Source organism: Scardinius erythrophthalmus (assembly GCF_964197995.2).
Source record: "Scardinius erythrophthalmus genome assembly, chromosome: 9".
NCBI classification, from domain to species: Eukaryota; Metazoa; Chordata; class Actinopteri; order Cypriniformes; family Leuciscidae; genus Scardinius; species Scardinius erythrophthalmus.
In genome coordinates, this window is record NC_138229.1 from 49,402,885 (window position 1) to 49,422,042 (window position 19,158).

Genomic DNA, 19,158 nt, shown 5'->3' on the forward strand with positions numbered 1-19,158 from the left:
TCACTCAGTGTCAGTGTGAGAGGGGGAGGGGCCAGCTGTGCTCACTCAGTGTCAGTGTGAGAGGGGGAGGGGCCAGCTGTGCTCACTCATTAGGTGTGTTCGACATCGGCTGCGGCTGGATGTATCCACAGGGGGGGCTCAAGCCCCTGCCCCTTTTGTCTCAAGTCAAGTCAAGTCATCTTCATTTATATAGCGCTTTTAACAATGTAGATTGTTAACCGGGAACACTTCCCATAAATCCTGATGTACTCGTTACATCATAAGAAGAATGGCATCTACGCTAATTTTAGTGTCTGTGTTTATCCTGAGGTTTTCCTGCAGCCTGCCGGATCCAGGCCGTATCCAGATCTGATGAAGGACCTTCGCCTGGACCGATGACAACGCAGTGCTGAAGTGCCAACTAGTCTCTCCCTATGGAGGATCCCTCTACCACTATACAGATAAGGCGTTGTCGGGAAAATTAGTTTCGCGTTCCTACCCCAAAGCAACAAAACAAAATAAAATTCTTTATTAAAATTTATAAGGAAAGACAAGTACTTTGTTTAGGCTTGGCTTGTAGGGAATTCCAAACCTGCGTATTTTCAAACGCACATAACTATAGAACCCATTCTAAATGCGCATGTGAACGCCATCAGTGTTTCTCACAGGTTCGCGTTTAAAGTCTGTGAAGAGGTAATGGTGTCGTCTTAGCGCCCCCTAATTTAATAACAAATGATCGTTGCGATGGAAGCGAATCAATCAAAACTAACTTTAGCTGGAAAATAACTTAACTCTGCTATAAAGCCAAAACAATCTCTGTTACCTTAAATTATACGCTTATCTCTGTAAAGCTGCTTTGAAACTGTCATCTGCTTTGAAACTGTCATCTGGTCATCTCTCAACTGGTCTCTTCCTTCTGTTTGTTTACCTTCATTCACACACGTGCACACACATACAGCTGATTCCTATTTTTTCAGCGCTTGCGCTGCGCACACACTCTAATCATTCCCATTCATGTTTCTCCTCCTCACCTCTCTCGCAGATGTTTCCCATTAGAATCAACACCTACACTGATTATCTCTCACCTGATCCTTTTCTCTCTCTAATTCTCTCGGCTACTTCTAGTCACTGTTTGCTCTGTCTCTTTGTCGGATTATTGTTGAACGTTGAGCTTTCGCTCTGTCTCTTTGTTACAATCTCATCAGCATTTACTCTCTTGAGTAATACCCTGTCTTGTCTTGTCTTGTCCTGTCCTGTTGATACGTGAGTAAGAGTTGGAGATTCACCTTTGTTCTCTGCCCAGTTCACCTTCTGTCTGTGGACCTTCACTCACCTGCCGTCTGCAAGTCATTTGTACCGGGCACGAGGACGGAGGACTGTTGTTGCTCGTTTATCTCCTGGCACTGGACCCTGGTTCCTATCATCTGTCTGTCAAGGATCTTCATTTTTGTTATTCACAGATCTGCGTCTGTTGACGGCAGTCTCCTTGTTTGAGATTATTGAACAATAAACTGTACTGCATAACCTCTGCTTTTGGGTCCTCTATTCGAACTCCGACAGAATAATCCGACCAGGATGGACCCAGCGGGGGAAGGACCGTTTCGTGCGGCTATTGAGGTGCAGGGAGTTGTGCTGGGCAGGCACGATGCAGAGATTTCTGAAACTCGTCGCTCCATGGAAAGCCTGACTGCGCAGGTTGCTGACTTAACCGCACGTCTTCACCGCTATCAGCTTGAGGCTTCCGCTCCTCGCGGGAGTTCTGCTGAACCCAGGATTAACAACCCTCCCAGCTATGCCGGTGAGCCCACACAATGCCGTGCTTTTCTCACTCAATGCGAGGTTGTGTTCTCCTTGCAGCCAGCCACCTATGCACAGGATCGAGCACGCATCGCCTACATAATCTCACTACTAACCGGCAGGGCACGTGAGTGGGGAACCGCCGTCTGGGAGACGAATTCCGACCTGACTAATCGTTTCCAGCTGTTCAAAGAGGAGATGGTCAAGGTGTTTGACCGTTCAGTACATGGTCATGAGGCTTCCCGCCAGCTCGCTGTGCTTCAACAGGGAAGACGTTCGGTGGCTGATTTTGCTATCGAGTTCCATACTCTAGCTACCTCATCAGGCTGGAATGAACCTGCTCTCATTGCTCACTTCCTTGAGGGTCTCAATTCCAATTTTAAGGACGAGATTTATGCCCGCGAGATTCCTGAGCAGTTTGATCAGTTAGTGGAGCTGGCAATCCGTCTGGACAAGCGCTTTGAGATGCGTCATCACTCTCGCGGTCTGAGAACCGAGCGACCAGTAACTCCGCCCACACCCTCTGTTCCTGTTCGGAGCGATCATGAAGCGGAGCCTATGCAGCTGGGTGGTATTCGGATCTCGACGGCTGAACGTCAGTGACGGATAGTAAACCATCTCTGTCTCTACTGTGGCTCTGATGGCCACTTTGTGTCCACCTGCTCTGTAAAAGCCAGAGCTCGCCAGTAACCAGGGGAGTTCTGGCGAGCGCAACTTCTCTTCTCCCCTCGTCCAAGATGCGCACTACCCTCCCGGTGACTCTCCGCTGGTCCACCTTTTCTGCTTCGGGTTTGGCTCTCATTGACTCTGGTTCAGAAGCAAGTTTCATTGATGAGAAATGGGCACGTGAACATGACATTCCTTTAACTGACCTTGAAGATTCCACCTCTGTGCTTGCTCTGGATGGTAGTGTCATTTCTAAGGTTCGTCGCACCACCCGACAGGTGAGTCTCACCATCTCAGGGAACCATCAAGAGACCTTTTTTTTATATATTTTTCAATCTCCTTTTATACCTATTGTTTTAGGCCACCCCTGGTTAGCTAAACAAAATCTCCATATTAATTGGACTAATGGTTCTATCTTGTCTTGGAGTCTTTCGTGTCATGTTGATTGTTTAGTGTTTGCTATTCCTCCTGTTTCTTCTGTTTCTGTGTTTCAGAAGGAGGCTGGGGATTTGTCTGGAGTGCCGGGGGAGTACCTCGATCTGCGAGAGGTTTTCAGTCGCTCCCGGGCCACTTCTCTCCCTCCCCATCGACCTTACGATTGCGCAATCGATCTTCTTCCTGGTACCACTCCTCGCGGTCGGTTGTATTCTTTGTCTGCGCCCGAACGCGAGGCCTTAGAGAAGTATCTCTCAGAGTCTATTGCGGCTGGTACTATCGTTTCTTCCTCCTCTCCCGCTGGTGCTGGATTTTTTTTTTTTTTGTGAAAAAGAAGGACGGCTCCTTACGTCCCTGCATAGATTATCGGGGGCTGAATGACATCACTATTAAGAACCGCTATCCTTTGCCTCTCATGTCTTCAGCCTTCGAGATCTTGCAGGGGGCGAGGTTTTTCACAAAATTAGATCTACGCAATGCGTACCATTTAGTTCGAATCAAAGAGGGAGATGAATGGAAGACCGCATTTAACACGCCCCTCGGTCACTTTGAATACTGGGTTCTTCCTTTCGGATTGGTCAACGCTCCTGCTGTATTTCAGGCTGTCATTAATGATGTCCTGAGAGATATGCTTAACGTCTTCGTGTTTGTTTACCTTGACGGCATACTTATTTTCTCACCCTCCCTCCAAGTGCACGTCCAGCATGTTCGTCGTGTCCTGCAACGTCTCTTAGAGAACCGCCTTTTTGTAAAGGCTGAGAAATGCATATTTCATTCTCAGTCCGTTACGTTTCTGGGATCTGTCGTTTCCGCTGATGGAATAAGTATGGACTCATCCAAAGTTCAAGCCGTCATTGATTGGCCAGTACCTGATTCCCGAGTCGCTCTTCAGCGCTTCTTAGGTTTTGTACATTTTTATAGACAGTTTATTCGAAATTTTAGTCAAGTGGCTGCTCCACTTACTGCGCTCACCTCGGTCAAGTCCCGTTTTACTTGGACCGAGGCGACCCAGTCTGCGTTCTACCGTCTGAAGACATTATTTACCTCCGCTCCTATTCTTAACAATCCTGATATCAAGAGACAATTCATCGTCGAGGTCGACGCGTCGGATGTGGGGGTGGGGGCGGTACTTTCACAGCGCTCTCCTTCGGATGATAAGGTTCACCCGTGTGCATTCTATTCGCATCGTCTCTCTTCCGCGGAGCGCAATTATGACGTGGGTAACCGCGAGTTATTGGCCATTCGACTGGCGTTAGGTCAGTGGCGCCATTGGTTAGAGGGCTCATCACAGCCATTCATTGTCTGGACAGACCACAGGAATCTGGAGTATATTCGATCCACTAAAAGGCTCAACACTCGTCAGGCTCATTGGGCGCTTTTTTTCTGTCGATTCAATTTCACGATTTCCTATAGACCTGGTTCTAAGAACATCAAGCCTGATGCTTTATCTCGCCTGTTCGGCTCCTCAGAGGATGCCTCAGCCAAGGAGAACATTCTCCCCCGGGAGTGTGTGGTTGGGGCTACCGTTTGGGGGGTTGAACGGATAGTCAAATAGGCTCTTAACCGCGCTACCACTCCACGACTATGTCCGAAGCAATTACTATTCATCCCCGAACCCGTCCGTCCGGCAGTTCTCCGTTGGGGGCATTCGTCTAAATTGTCTGTTCATCCTGGTGTCAGGGGTACGCTCGCCGTCATTCGTCAAAGATTTTGGTGGCCTACTAGAGAACGTGATATCCGCCGTTACGTATCCGCATGTCCTGTCTGCGCTCAGACTAAATCTGGCAATTTACCTCCCGCCGGTTTACTTCGACCCCTTCCGACTCCGTCACGTCCTTGGTCGCATATCGCCTTAGACTTCGTTACGGGCCTCCCTCCTTCAATGGGGAACACCGTCATCCTCACTGTGGTGGACCGATTTTCTAAAGCCGCCCACTTCGTTCCGCTTCCCAAATTGCCCTCCGCTAAAGAGACTGCTCAGGCGGTAGTAAATCATGTCTTCAAACTTCATGGCCTCCCTACAGGTGTTGTTTCTGATAGGGGTCCGCAATTTATCTCTCAATTTTGGAGGGGTTCTGCCGGCAGATTGGTGCCACCGTCAGTTTGTCGTCAGGTTATCACCCCCAAACTAACGGGCAGGCCGAACGGGCTAATCAGATTTTAGGTTGTATGCTCCGCAGTCTAGCATTGCAGGCTCCTTCATCCTGGTGCGAACAGTTGCTGTGGGCAGAGTATGCGCATAATTTGTTACCGTCTTCTGCCACGGGGCTTTCTCCTTTTAATTGTTGCCTAGGCTATTAACCCCCGCTTTTCCCCTCTCAGGAGCTCGGGGTTTCCGTTCCGTCGGTTGAGGCATTCATTCAGAGATGCCATCGTACCTGGAGGAGGGTAAGATCTGCTCTTTGTCGGACCAAGGCTCGCTCTCGCCATGCAGCCAACCGTCGTCGCGTTAAAGCCCCAAGATATATTTGCGGCCAGCGAGTCTGGTTATCCACCATTAATCTTCCTCTGCAGTCCAGCTCCCGAAAACGCTCGCCTCGGTATATAGGACCTTTTTCCATTATTTAGGTTCTCAACCCTGTTACTGTCAAACTCAAACTTCCTCCTAGTCTTCGACGTATCCATCCCGTGTTTCATGTATCTTGCTTAAAGTCCGTTATTCGTATGCCCGCCCGCCCTGTCCCTCCGCCCCCTACCCTTGTTGAGGGTTCTCCTATTTATACCGTCCGCAGGCTTCTTGATGTTCGCCCTCGTGGTCGCGGTTTCCAGTATCTGGTCGATTGGGAGGGATACGGTCCTGAGGAGAGAAGCTGGATTCCATCTCGGGACATCCTGGACCGCTCGTTCATCGAGGACTTTCATCGCTCTCGCCAGACTTCACCTTTGGGAGCGCCAGGGGGCGCTCGTTAAAGGGGGGGTACTGTCATAAACTGGTCTCTTCCTTCTGTTTGTTTACCTTCATTCACACACGTGCACACACATACAGCTGATTCCTATTTTCTCAGCGCTTGTGCTGCGCACACACTCTAATCATTCCCATTCATGTTTCTCCTCCTCACCTCTCTCGCAGATGTTTCCCATTAGAATCAACACCTACACTGATTATCTCTCACCTGATCCTTTTCTCTCTCTAATTCTCTCGGCTACTTCTAGTCACTGTTTGCTCTGTCTCTTTGTCGGATTATTGTTGAACGTTGAGCTTTCGCTCTGTCTCTTCGTTACGATCTCATCAGCATTTACTCTCTTGAGAAATACCCTGTCTTGTCTTGTCTTGTCCTGTCCTGTTGATACGTGAGTAAGAGTTGGAGATTCACCTTTGTTCTCTGCCCAGTTCACCTTCTGTCTGTGGACCTTCACTCACCTGCCGTCTGCAAGTCATTTGTACCGGGCACGAGGACGGAGGACTGTTGTCGCTCGTTTATCTCCTGGCACTGGACCCTGGTTCCTATCATCTGTCTGTCAAGGATCTTCATTTATGTTATTCACAGATCTGCGCCTGTTGACGGCAGTCTCCTTGTTTGAGATTATTGAACAATAAACTGTACTGCATAACTTGATTGTTTCAAAGCAGCTTTACAGAGATAAATGTATAATTTATACGTTACACTGCTTCAAGTCAGCCGCTGATCGGTCTGCGCAGAGCTGCATGAAGTCAAACAAAACTTGAGTAAGCACAGCTGGCCCCTACCCCTCTCACACACACACTGAGTGAGCACAGCTGGCCCCTACCCCTCTCACACACACACTGAGTGAGCACAGCTGGCCCCTCCCCCTCTCACACACACACTGAGTGAGCACAGCTGGCCCATCCCCCTCTCACACACACTCTGAGTGAGCACAGCTGGCCCCTACCCCTCTCTCACACACACTGAGTAAGCACAGCTGGCCCCTCCCCCTCTCACACACACACTGAGTGAGCACAGCTGGCCACTCCCCCTCTCACACACACACTGAGTGAGCACAGCTGGCCCCTCCCCCTCTCACACACACACTGAGTGAGCACAGCTGGCCCCTCCCCCTCTCACACACACACTGAGTGAGCACAGCTGGCCCCTCCCCCTCTCACACTGACACTGAAGGCTTGTTCGACTTCATGCAGCTCTGCGCAGACCGATCGGCGGCTGACTTGAAGTAGTGCATGCCGGTTAGAAATTTTGTCCGACTTGATCCAGTGCTGACACTCCCCCCTCAGTGTGAGAGGGGGAGTGGCCAGCTGTGCTCACTCAAGGTGTGTTGGACATCGGCTGCGGCTGGATGTAACCGATCGGCGAGAGTAGCCGCGTACCGGTGGGGAGGAGCTGCAGACGGAGACGTGAAGTCGGACACTTTCTGGTTCCCGTAGTTACCGCTCACGTGGTGTTTGCATACTTTACCACAGCTGAAGTGAAATACATGCAATATTTGCCTAATAATACACAGATGTTTCAGAGACATTTTCATTCAATATTTTATGTACTGCTTCATACAGGTCTGTTTGAACAAGAATAAAGTTCAACATAAGCTTCTATCAATGAAGTGGAGTCTACGTTTTTTAATCAGTTTTAATTTGATAAACATGACACAATATAACATGACAACGACATCAAAAGAGTGTTTACTGTTCTAAAAAACTGATTTGTGAACTTTAGAGGAACTAAAGGTGTTTGAATAAACACGAAACACACGTGATCGTTGTCATGCGGTGAATCCGGCCAATCGTGGAACAGCTGTGTCGTCATCAGCCAATCGTGCAGCCGCTCTTGAGAAGCTGCGCTGGCTGAGTTCTCCGGCTACTCTCGAGTCGCTCTCGCGGTGCTTTGATGGCATACGTCACAGTCACGTGGCGTCGGTGCTGGATCAAGTCGGACAAAATTTCTAACCGGCATGCACTGCTTCAAGTCAGCCGCCGATCGGTCTGCGCAGAGCTGCATGAAGTCGAACAAGCCTAGTGTCAGTGTGAGAGGGGGAGGGGCCAGCTGTGCTCACAGATATATTTTACTATATCTTTGCATTTCTAATCCAAACAACGTCAAATTTGGAACTGCACTTACTCTTTGCCCATAGCAAGACACCTGTCAAGTTTGAAATCCATTGGACTAACTCAGAGAGATCGTTCGAGAGATATGCGAATAACACACACACACACACACACACACACACACACACACACACACACACAGATGCACACACGCACACACACACACACACACACACACACACACACACACACACACACACACACACACACACACAGACTGACTGACAGACAGACGTTGCTGTAATTTATATATAGATGTATGAGGACGTGATGTACTGTTGAAGAAACGTGCAGGTTTTATAGTGTTGTTAAACAAGGATTAGTAATTAGTGATGCAATATTTGATGAAGAGGGGAAAATAAACTTTTATCTATTTATATATTTTAGGTTTGTAAAGCACCTGGAATGAAGGTATCCTTGCGGCAGTCATACAGCATACCAGGAAACAGAGGTCTTCCTAGAGCTGCCACTTCAATGGTCTGTGATGCCAGGGCTGCAGTAAATAACAAATAAAAGGGATAATTTATACTTAGAATATTTATCATATATTAACAAAATTGTATCTGATGGTAATTGTCACGGGTGTACTTTGTATTATCTTTTCTGCCGTGTGTGTGTGTGTGTGTTTGTGCTCCCCCCTACAGGTGCGCTGCGGAGCTGTGTGGTAATCAGGTGGATTGGGTGCACCGGTGCACAGGTGTGCCTATCGATAAGAGCTTCCTGTTTGGCGTGCTCAGGGAGCATTTCTTCTTGTCACATCGATCTCTGGCCAGGACCGAGATGTTGATCGGCGTTGCGGCGTATTAATAGAGTCTGGAGACAGACTTTTTTATGAAGAATGGAAAATAAAGAGAGGATTGTAACCGCCGAAAACGCTTCCTCCTCCTTCATTGTTGCTCCCTAATAAGGGCGTAACAGTAATGAATACTATTTAACTCTTTACCCGCCAGCATTTTTGAACAAAGTTGCTAGCCACTGCCAGCATTTTTGATCATTTTCACAAAATTTTCATGACCCCCAGAATATTTTGTTGGGTGAATATCTCAAACATGCAAAATTTCAAAATAAAGAGCACACCCTCAGCTTTAAAAAACAAAAAGGTTTTATTCTAGCTTTATGCATTTCCTTTTTAAGTTCAATCTGAGCAAAAAGCTGAAAAAATCACGTTTTTGTCAAAGACTACATCTAGATCTAATTCAGAATGATGATCAAAACATAGATGGATAGAGTAGATTGAGTAAAAAAAATATGGACGTAGTGTCCGTGACGTCACCCGTAGGTTTCTGAAGAGCATTTTTGAAGGCTAAAGTGGGCGGAGCCGGCCGTAGCCATCTTGGCCTTGCGTCACTCCCGGATAACAGAAAATGGGCAAAGAGGCGGGGCGTGAGTGGAGCTGAGGAGCTCAATTAAAAGTTCCTATTTTTGCCCTTCGAAATATTATAATAGTTAAAAGACATGGCTACAAGTGAGACTGTGTATCGTGATTCTGTACTATTCTGCTAGTTGAAAATGCATTATGCAGTAACGATCTCGGTTACTTAGCTGTAACCTTGTTCCCTGAGAAAGCGGAACAAGATGCTGCGCTGCTCAGCGCATTGGGAACGTCTTTAGTCGTGACCAGCTGTGAATATTGTGTGTAACACGTCGATAGAATTGACCCGGAGGTAATATAGCCTCGGTCGATGACGTCATCGGCGCGCACCCGCAACACGAGGCTATAAATAGATGAGCCACAGGTGCATCGTCAGGATATTATGTATTATATCTTATGAATGTGTGCGGAGAGGACCAAACTGCCGCATCACAAACCTGTTGTAAGGGGGCACCTCTTGCCAAAGCACTAGAAGAGGTGACCCCCCTGGTGGAGTGAGCCCTAAGACCTCTAGGCGAAGCTTGACCGCGCGCCTCAAAAGCAAGAGCAATAGCATCCCTGACCCAATGAGACATGGTCTGCTTGGTGGCAGCTGCTCCCCTGTTACTACCACCATAACAGACGAACAATTGCTCTGACTTACGCCACTGGCTAGTGCGGTGGACGTAAGCCTGAAGAGCACGGACTGGACACAGTCTGTGAGATTTCTCCTGCTCCGGCGTTGCGAACGGTGGAGGACAGAAGGCTTCTAGAATGACCGGATGTACAGCCGAAAATGGAACCTTAGGCAGGTAATCAGGATGAGGATGCAAAATCACTTTCACCATTCCTGGGGCAAAGTCTAAGCAGGATGGAGAGATAGACAGAGCCTGCATATCCCCAATTCTCTTCAAGGAAGTTATTGCCATTAGAAAAACCATTTTTAGAGTCAGAAGTTTATCAGACGCTGATTCTATAGGTTCAAAGGGGGTGTCAACCAGACCCTCGAGAACTGTAGCTAAGTCCCATGAAGGGATCTTGGTTTTTACTGGAGGCCTCAGTCGCCTGGCCCCACGAAGGAAGCGAGAGGGCAGAGGGTGTCTCCCGAGCGGTGCCCCGTCTACCAAGGCGTGGCAAGCCGAAAGAGTGGCCACATAAACCTTAAGAGTAGCAGGGCATGTGCCCGTTGATAATTTCTCTTGCATGAAGTCCAGAACTGAAGCAACCTGGCAGTTGACTGGATCTACATTGTGTACAACACACCATCTTTCAAAAACACCCCATTTATTGGCATAACTTTGTCTAGTGGAGGAAGCCCTAGCACTTAGAATGGTCTCAATAACGGCAGGCGAAAGCCCAGTGTCCCTCAGTTGGTTCCCATCAGGGGCCAAACGTGAAGATTCCACAGGTCGGGCCTGGGATGGAATATCGTGCCCTCCGCCTGAGACAGAAGGTCCCTCCTCTCCGGAATCGCCCACGGCGAGCCGTCGAGGAGAGATATTATCTCCGAGAACCACACTCTGTTCGGCCAACGTGGCGCTATCAGCAAGAGGCAAGACCCTTGTTGGCGAACCCTGGCTAGAACTCCCGGGAGCAGAGAAACTGGAGGAAACGCATACAGGCGGATCTTGGGCCATGTGTGCGCCATCGCATCCAGACCCAGCGGAGCTGGGTGACTCAGAGAGAAGTAAAGGGGACATTGCGCTGTCTGTTGTGAGGCGAAGAGGTCCATCTCCGCTTTGTAAAATTTGGTCCAAATCTGTTTCACTACTTCCGGGTGGAGTTTCCATTACCCCGTCGGTAGTGTCTGTCTGGACAGTAAATCTGCTCCCACATTCAAATGCCCTGGAATGTATATTGCCCTGAGTGACAGGAACTTGTCCTGGGCCCAGAGAAAAATCTGCCTCGCTATTCTGTTCAGATTGCGTGAGCGCAGACCTCCCTGGTGATTTATATAAGAGACTGCCGCTGTGTTGTCCACCCGCACTAGGACATGACAGCCTCTCAATTGATGGAGAAAATATTTCAGAGCCAGAAATACAGCCATCAGCTCGAGGCAATTGATGTGCCAATCGAGCTGATGGCCCTCCCATTCCCCTTGAGCTGGACGGCCATCTAAGACCGCTCCCCAGCCCATCAGGGAGGAGTCTGTCGTTAGCAATCTGCGACGACACGGCGCCCCTAGAGTGGGACCCAAGGTGAGGAACCGGGGTCTGAGCCACGGAGATAGTGTACGAAGCCTGTGGGGCGTCACTTTTATTTGCCTTTGAGGATTGGCTCTTGGATGAAATCCTCTGGCTTTTAGCAGACGGCCCCTCCGCTTGAGTGCGGCGAGGAAGGAATTGAACGAATGCTTCTTCGTGTTTCTTCACCTCTTTAAATCTGGTCACTACGGTGTTAACTGAGTCGCCAAATAAACCAGAGGGAGAAACAGGGGAGTCTAATAGAAACAGACGATCCTTCTCTTTAATGCCTGTCAGATTCAGCCACAGGTGCCTCTCCGTGCTGACTAAAGCACTCATTGAACGGCCGATGGCACGGGCCGTTTGCTTGGTCGCACGGAGAGACAGGTCTGTGGCTCGACGAAGCTCAGAGAACGCTTCCTCGTCGATCGTACTGCCCACACTCAAATCCTTCAATAGGTAAGCCTGGTACGCCTGTAACACTGCCATAGTGTGCAGCGCACCACCAGCCTGACCTGCAGCTTGGTAAGCTTTACCCACCAGTGAAGGTGTAGGCATCTCCGTATACCCCCGCGACTTCGCACCCACGATAGTCGAAAAAGTCGACGTCGAAGGCACAAAGACACGAGAAGTATACGGTTTACTCCATGACTTAGACAGCTCATCATGGAGGTCCTCGAAAAAGGGAAGAGACTGATGTTGTGGTCTCTCCCCCCTGCCACCGGACAGAAACCTATTCTCTAGCTTACTACGTTTGGGGGTCTCTTGTTCGTGTGGCCAGTCAAGCTGTAACCTGGCCACCGCGCGAGTAACCACCTCTAGCAATTCCTCGACAGATTTCTTTTCGCGAGAGGAATGCTCAGAGGCTGGATGCTCGCGATCTGAGGAACCAAGAGATATCTCATCCCCCTCGTGAACCGAAGAAGCACTGGAGCGCGCTTCGAGATCACGAGAAGGGATGTTAGGATCTGGTGACGCAGCAAGCGAAAGGGACGGACCCGTCTCTTGCTCGTAATTCAGATCCATACGAGAGCCCCACGATGGTAATGCGGGTGCGGACTGGATATAGTTCAGACGGCAGCGAAGCATCTTAACTGTGAGCTGGTCACAATGCTCGCACCCGCCTTTCTCTATAGCCAGAACCGTGTGCTCTTCCCCCAAACAAACAAAACAGTAATAGTGTGTATCCAGCTCAGACATGGGACGGGAGCATGGAGGAACACAACGCTTACTGATTTGTTGGCTCATTTCTCTTTCTTTTTTTACTTTTTAAACTCTTTGTTGTAACGTGAGAGAAAAAGACTTGAGAATGAGAAATTTCTGCACACTGCCTGACAAAACTAACTCCTAACACAGATCTGTAGTCAGATAAGAGGTAGAGAGTGTTTGCGTACACACATGCACAGAATGGTCTGAAGACAAAAGACCTGACGATGCACCTGTGGCTCATCTATTTATAGCCTCGTGTTGCGGGTACGCGCCGATGACGTCATCGACCGAGGCTATATTACCTCCGGGTCAATTCTATCGACGTGTTACACACAATATTCACAGCTGGTCACGACTAAAGACGTTCCCAATGCGCTGAGCAGCGCAGCATCGATTGTAGCTTTCGAAAGGGAACTTAATATTACTCTGAGACGTGTGTGTGTGAGACAGTGATTTATGTGCATACATGTCAGTCACTCTTTTTTATAGTCTATGGTCCGTCAGCGCGGCATCGCTCGTCAAGTTCGTAGAGAGCTTATTCAGTTCATTTTAAATTCTGATTTTGGCCACCTCTCCATAGATATATTGCCTATGAAGTTCAAGTAAATGCGCTAGAAAATCCGCGCTCATTCAAGGATGTGCATTTATAGCATGAACAGAGAAAGCGCCGACGCCTGCAGGATTTCATCTGACAGTACATAAGCATATTATAATCTATCTGTTCCGTGAGAGCAGAACGAATGAGCCTTTATTGACGTTTTTAAATCTGAAAACTCCAAAAAGCAACGAAATTGTAAGACATCCATTAGTGCATGTTCACAGAGGAAAACAACTGACATACAGCGCTGGTTGTTCTCTCGAATGATACTCGACGACAACGACGGAACCCAAAGCCGTGGGCGAAGTAATGGGTGTTTTAAATTGTATGAAATAATCCCGAAAAAAAGCACAAAACACTGCAGAGGTGGCAAGTTCAGCAGCTAAAATTTGCTGACAATCCACCTGTCACTCAAGTGGCCACACCCTTGCAGAACTTTAAATATTAATCAACTACACGGAAGAGTTATAAAAAAATTCACCCCCCGTCACAGTTGTCATGAAGGGCAAAATTAGCTGTATAGACCAAAGCCACATACAGACACCAGGCTGTAAACATGTTTTTTTCTGCAGTAAAGTTGGTCATTTTAACATGGGGGAGATACAGATTTGACTCACTTCTGACAACAGCCTCAAGTGGCCAGTCAACGAATTGCAGTTTAACTCACTTCCGTGTTTGTTTCAAGAGAGAGACAGGGAGGTTGCCGCTTGGTCAACACCCTCAAAGTTTGCATAGTCCTATAGCTTGTCCTGGGTCGACTTTTCATTCGATAACATTAGGCAGTTTGATTAATGTGATGTTTAATGTTGATGAATGAATGTGCAGGAGATTCGGTACTCTTTCAGAAGATAAGTAATAGTGCCCCCTACCGTAAAACAGTGAAAACATGAAATCAGCCTCTGAACCAATTTTGGGTTGACCTCGTCAAGTTTGCGACACCATAACTTTTGAACAAAGATGAATTAAAAACATCTGTTCAGTCATTTCTGTGCGGCTCAGTCCAAAGATCATTTGAGCAAATTTTGGACAAAATTGGACAAATTTTGAAGGAGGAGTAGCAAAAAAACTGCATACTGTACTTTTCAAAATGGCCACTACTGTAATGGGCGGAGTCTTAATGTAAGATATTGATTGTGATCACCATAATGAGTGGAATCAGGTGTACTAACTTACTTTTTCTAGATCAAAGGGATCAAAAGTTATAACCATTTCAATGTTGAATTTTTGAACTGGTGGTGGCATTATAGAGTTGGTCCTAGAGACTCAAAAATTGGTCCAATTACTATTCATTACCATCACTAGAAGTGTACCAAATTTCATCATTTTCCTATGTTCTGTTGATAGGGCTGCCATTGACTCCCATTCGGGAAAAAGTAATAATAAGTAAACTAACAATTTTTGCTGCATACCCTAATAATAAAGGGTTATTATTATTATAAAGGTATTATAATAATAAAGGTATTATTGCTGCATACCCTAATAATAAAGATGCAAGCAGCAATATGGGGTCAAGCAAGCACTGAATCCATAGCAAGCACATGGCATGGCAAATAAAATGGTCATAGGAAATACAGAATTAAACTTTTGACCTTCAGGTCAGTATAATTACATAATTTAAAATGTTTTTAAAATACGCTTTTATCCAAAGCAACTTACAATAGAGTGTCTTACATCAATCACCAGACCCAGATAGCAGACGGATGTGGGCCACTTCAGGCAATGATGCGGCACTGCTGGCCTACTTATGGCCCGGACCAAATGTGTCTGAGCCTGAAGTGGCCCACATGTAAAATGGCAAATATGGCCCAAATATGTTAAATCACATGTGGGCCTTTTTAGGCAAAGATGCGACACTCATGGCAATGTGTAATCTGAATGTGAGCCTAAAGTGGCCCATATGATAAACAATGAATATGGCCCAAATATCACAAACCAAATGTGGGCCACCTATGGCAAAACCGTGGCACAATCGACAATGACTAATCTGGATGTAAACCAAAAATGGCCCACATATGTTTCAGCAAATGTGGCCCAGTTTTCTTAAAACATATCTGGGCCAGTTTGGGCAAAGATATGGCACAGTGGCACTGTCTCATCTGGGTGTGAGCCAAAAGTGGCCCACATATGATGCTTCAAATGTGGCCCAGTTATCTTAAAACACATCTGGGCCAGTTTTGGCAAAGATATGGCTCAGTGAGCACTGGCTCATCTGGGTGTGAGCCAAAAGTGGCCCACATATAATGCTGCAAATGTGGCCCAGTTATCTTAAAACATATCTGGGCCAGTTTGGGCAAAGATATCCCTCAGTGAGCACTGGCTCATCTGGGTGTGAGCCAAAAGTGGCCCACAAATAATGCTGCAAATGTGGCCCAGTTATCTTAAAACACATCTGGGCCAGTTTTGGCAAATATATGGCTCAGTGGCACTGTCTCATCTGGATGTGAGCCAAAAGTGGCCCACATATGATGCTTCAAATGTGGCCCAGTTATCTTAAACCATATCTGGGCCAGTTTTGGCAAAGATATGGCTCAGTGAGCACTGGCTCATCTGGGTGTGAGCCAAAAGTGGCCCACATATAATGCTGCAAATGTGGCCCAGTTATCTTAAAACATATCTGGGCCAGTTTGGGCAAAGATATGCCTCAGTGAGCACTGGCTCATTTGGGTGTGAGCCAAAAGTGGCCCACATATAATGCTGCAAATGTGGCCCAGTTATCTTAAAACACATCTGGGCCAGTTTTGGCAATGATATGGCTCAGTGAGCACTGGTTCATTTGGGTGTGAGCCAAAAGTGGCCCACATATGTTTCAGCAAATGTGGTCCAGTTATCTTAAAACACATCTGGGCCAGTTTTGGTAAATATATGGCTCAGTGGCACTGTCTCATCTGGATGTGAGCCAAAAGTGGCCCACATATAATGCTGCAAATGTGGCCCAGTTATCTTAAAACACACCTGGGCCAGTTTTGGCAATGATATGGCTCAGTAAGCTCCGGCTCATTCGGGTGTGAGCCAAAAGTGGCCCACATATGTTTCAGCAAATGTGGCCCAGTTATCTTAAAACACATCTGGGCCAGTTTGGGCAAAGATATGGCTCAGTGAGCACTGGCTCATCTGGGTGTGAGCCAAAAGTAGCCCACATATAATGCTGCAAATGTGGCCCAGTTATCTTAAAACATATCTGGACCAGTTTTGGCAATGATATGGCTCAGTGAACACTGGCTCATCTGGGTGTGAGCCAAAAGTGGCCCACATATAATGCTGCAAATGTGGCCCAGTGATCTTAAAACACATCTGGGCCAGTTTGGGCAAAGATATGGCTCAGTGAGCACTGGCTCATCTGGGTGTGAGCCAAAAGTAGCCCACATATGATGCTGCAAATGTGGCCCAGTTATCTTAAAACACATCTGGGCCAGTTTTGGCAATGATATGGCTCAGTGAGCACTTGCTCATCTGGGTGTGAGCCAAAAGTGGCCCACATATGATGATCCAAATGGGGCCCGGTTATCTTAAAACATATCTGGGCCAGTTTTGGCAATGATATGGCTCAGTGAGCACTTGCTCATCTGGGTGTGAGCCAAAAGTGGCCCACATATAATGCTGCAAATGTGGCCCAGTGATCTTAAAACACATCTGGGCCAGTTTGGGCAAAGATATGGCTCAGTGAGCACTGGCTCATCTGGGTGTGAGCCAAAAGTGGCCCACATATAATGCTGCAAATGTGGCCCAGTTATCTTAAAACACATCTGGGCCAGTTTGGGCAAAGATATGGCTCAGTGAGCACTGGCTCATCTGGGTGTGAGCCAAAAGTGGCCCACATATAATGCTGCAAATGTGGCCCAGTGATCTTAAAACACATCTGGGCCAGTTTGGGCAAAGATATGGCTCAGTGAGCACTGGCTCATCTGGGTGTGAGCCAAAAGTGGCCCACATATAATGCTGCAAATGTGGCCCAGTGATCTTAAAACACATCTGGGCCAGTTTGGGCAAAGATATGGCTCAGTGAGCACTGGCTCATCTGGGTGTGAGCCAAAAGTGGCCCACATATAATGCTGCAAATGTGGCCCAGTTATCTTAAAACACATCTGGGCCAGTTTTGGCAATGATATGGCTCAGTGAGCACTGGCTCATTTGGGTGTGAGCCAAAAGTGGCCCACATATGATGATCCAAATGGGGCCCGGTTATCTTAAAACATATCTGGGCCAGTTTGGGCAAAGATATGGCTCAGTGAGCACTGGCTAATTTGGGTGTGAGCCAAAAGTGGCCCACATATAATGCTGCAAATGTGGCCCAGTTATCTTAAAACACATCTGGGCCAGTTTTGGAAATGATATGGCTCTGTGAGCTCTGGCTCATCTGGGTGTGAGCCAAAAGTGGCCCACATATAATGCTGCAAATGTGGCCCAGTTATCTTAAAACACATCTGGGCCAGTTTTGGCAATGATATGGCTCAGTGAGCACTTGCTCATCTGGGTGTGAGCCAAAAGTGGCCCACATATGATGATCCAAATGTGGCCCGGTTATCTTAAAACACATCTGGGCCAGTTTTGGCAAAGATATGGCTTAGTGAGCCCTGGCTCATCTGTGTGTGAGCCAAAAGTGGCCCACATATGATGATCCAAATGTGGCCCAGTTATCTTAAAACACATCTGGGCCAGTTTTGGCAAAGATATGGCTCAGTGAGCACTATCTCATCTCGATGTGAGGCAAAAGTGGCCCACATATGACATGGCAAATATTGCCCAAATAATTAATTACATTTTGGGCCACGTTTGGGAAATATATACGGCATATCAACGTGGCAAATATTCTTTGTGTTTCCCAAAAATTAAAACCTACGTGGTAAGTACATTTCTGGATTGGATGCAACAATTCTGAAAATGGCTAATTTAGCTTAAAAGGGACAAAGTTTGAAACTGTAATGGCCTGAATAATTTTTTTTTTTTTAATTTAACAACATTTAACAATATTTTTTTGGTATGGATGGAGCAGACACTTAGGCTGGATGTGAGGCTACATGTACTTACATCTATGACATATATGCTATTGCTAACATATGTTTTGTAGGTAGAGTGTCTAGAAAAGTTCAAGTGTCTAGGTTCAAAGTTATGAAGACTTTTTATGGTTTTGGGATGTGCAAGAAGATACTTTAGTTGCTGTTTGTGCAAAGCTTGGGGCACAATGATTTTGCCAAGTACATGCTCCTGTATAAATATATTTTGTTGTAACATACATGTAACATGTAACATTTTGTAGCAATAACATTCCTGTCCATAAAAATAGTCCTAACCCTAACCCTAATCAGAGGGAAATTATAATAACATTGATCTAAAAGCATGGTTGTAAGCCTAAACTTGACATAACTGCAAACTTCAAATCTAATTGGTCGAATGCTGTTCCAGGATCAACAAAGATGTTGAGCCAGGGACATGTTGTAGCCTACTCGGTGTAACCTTGCTTATCTTGCTAGCAGTGCCATCTAACTTCTAGAGCAGACCTGGACAAACTTCCACTGGGGCCTCAAGATGACTTAAAATTATGACAAAACTATTATTTGGCTATTTTTATAACAAATGTACAGGATTTGTTGTGGAGAATATAAGGGGACATTGAGGTTGCGATTCACTGTTCCTAGGTGTGTCAAAGTGGCCCCACAAAGGGTAATATTTTAAACTCCCTTAAAATATTTAAATATGTAAAATATTTTATATATATCTTCATCTTCATTTAATTGTATTTCATTTTATATATATATACACACACATATATATATATATATATATATATATATATATCTTCATCTTCATTTAATTGTATTTCATCACTTATAGTGTCAATTAGTATTATAATTATATATATATATATATATATATATATATATATATATATATAGCCTATATATATATATATATATATATATATATA

The 19,158-nt window shown here is 46.5% G+C and overlaps 1 protein-coding gene across 1 annotated transcript in view; it reads right to left on the reverse strand.

The window, feature by feature from the left end:
* LOC308695367 (stonustoxin subunit alpha-like) overlaps positions 1 to 19,158 on the reverse strand; it is a 136,865-nt gene that overhangs the window by 24,121 nt on the left and 93,586 nt on the right. Inside the window, exon 4 of the mRNA XM_081373489.1 lies at positions 8,295 to 8,387. Coding sequence (XP_081229615.1) covers positions 8,295 to 8,387 — 93 coding nt within the window. The remainder of the gene's footprint in view (positions 1 to 8,294; positions 8,388 to 19,158) is intronic.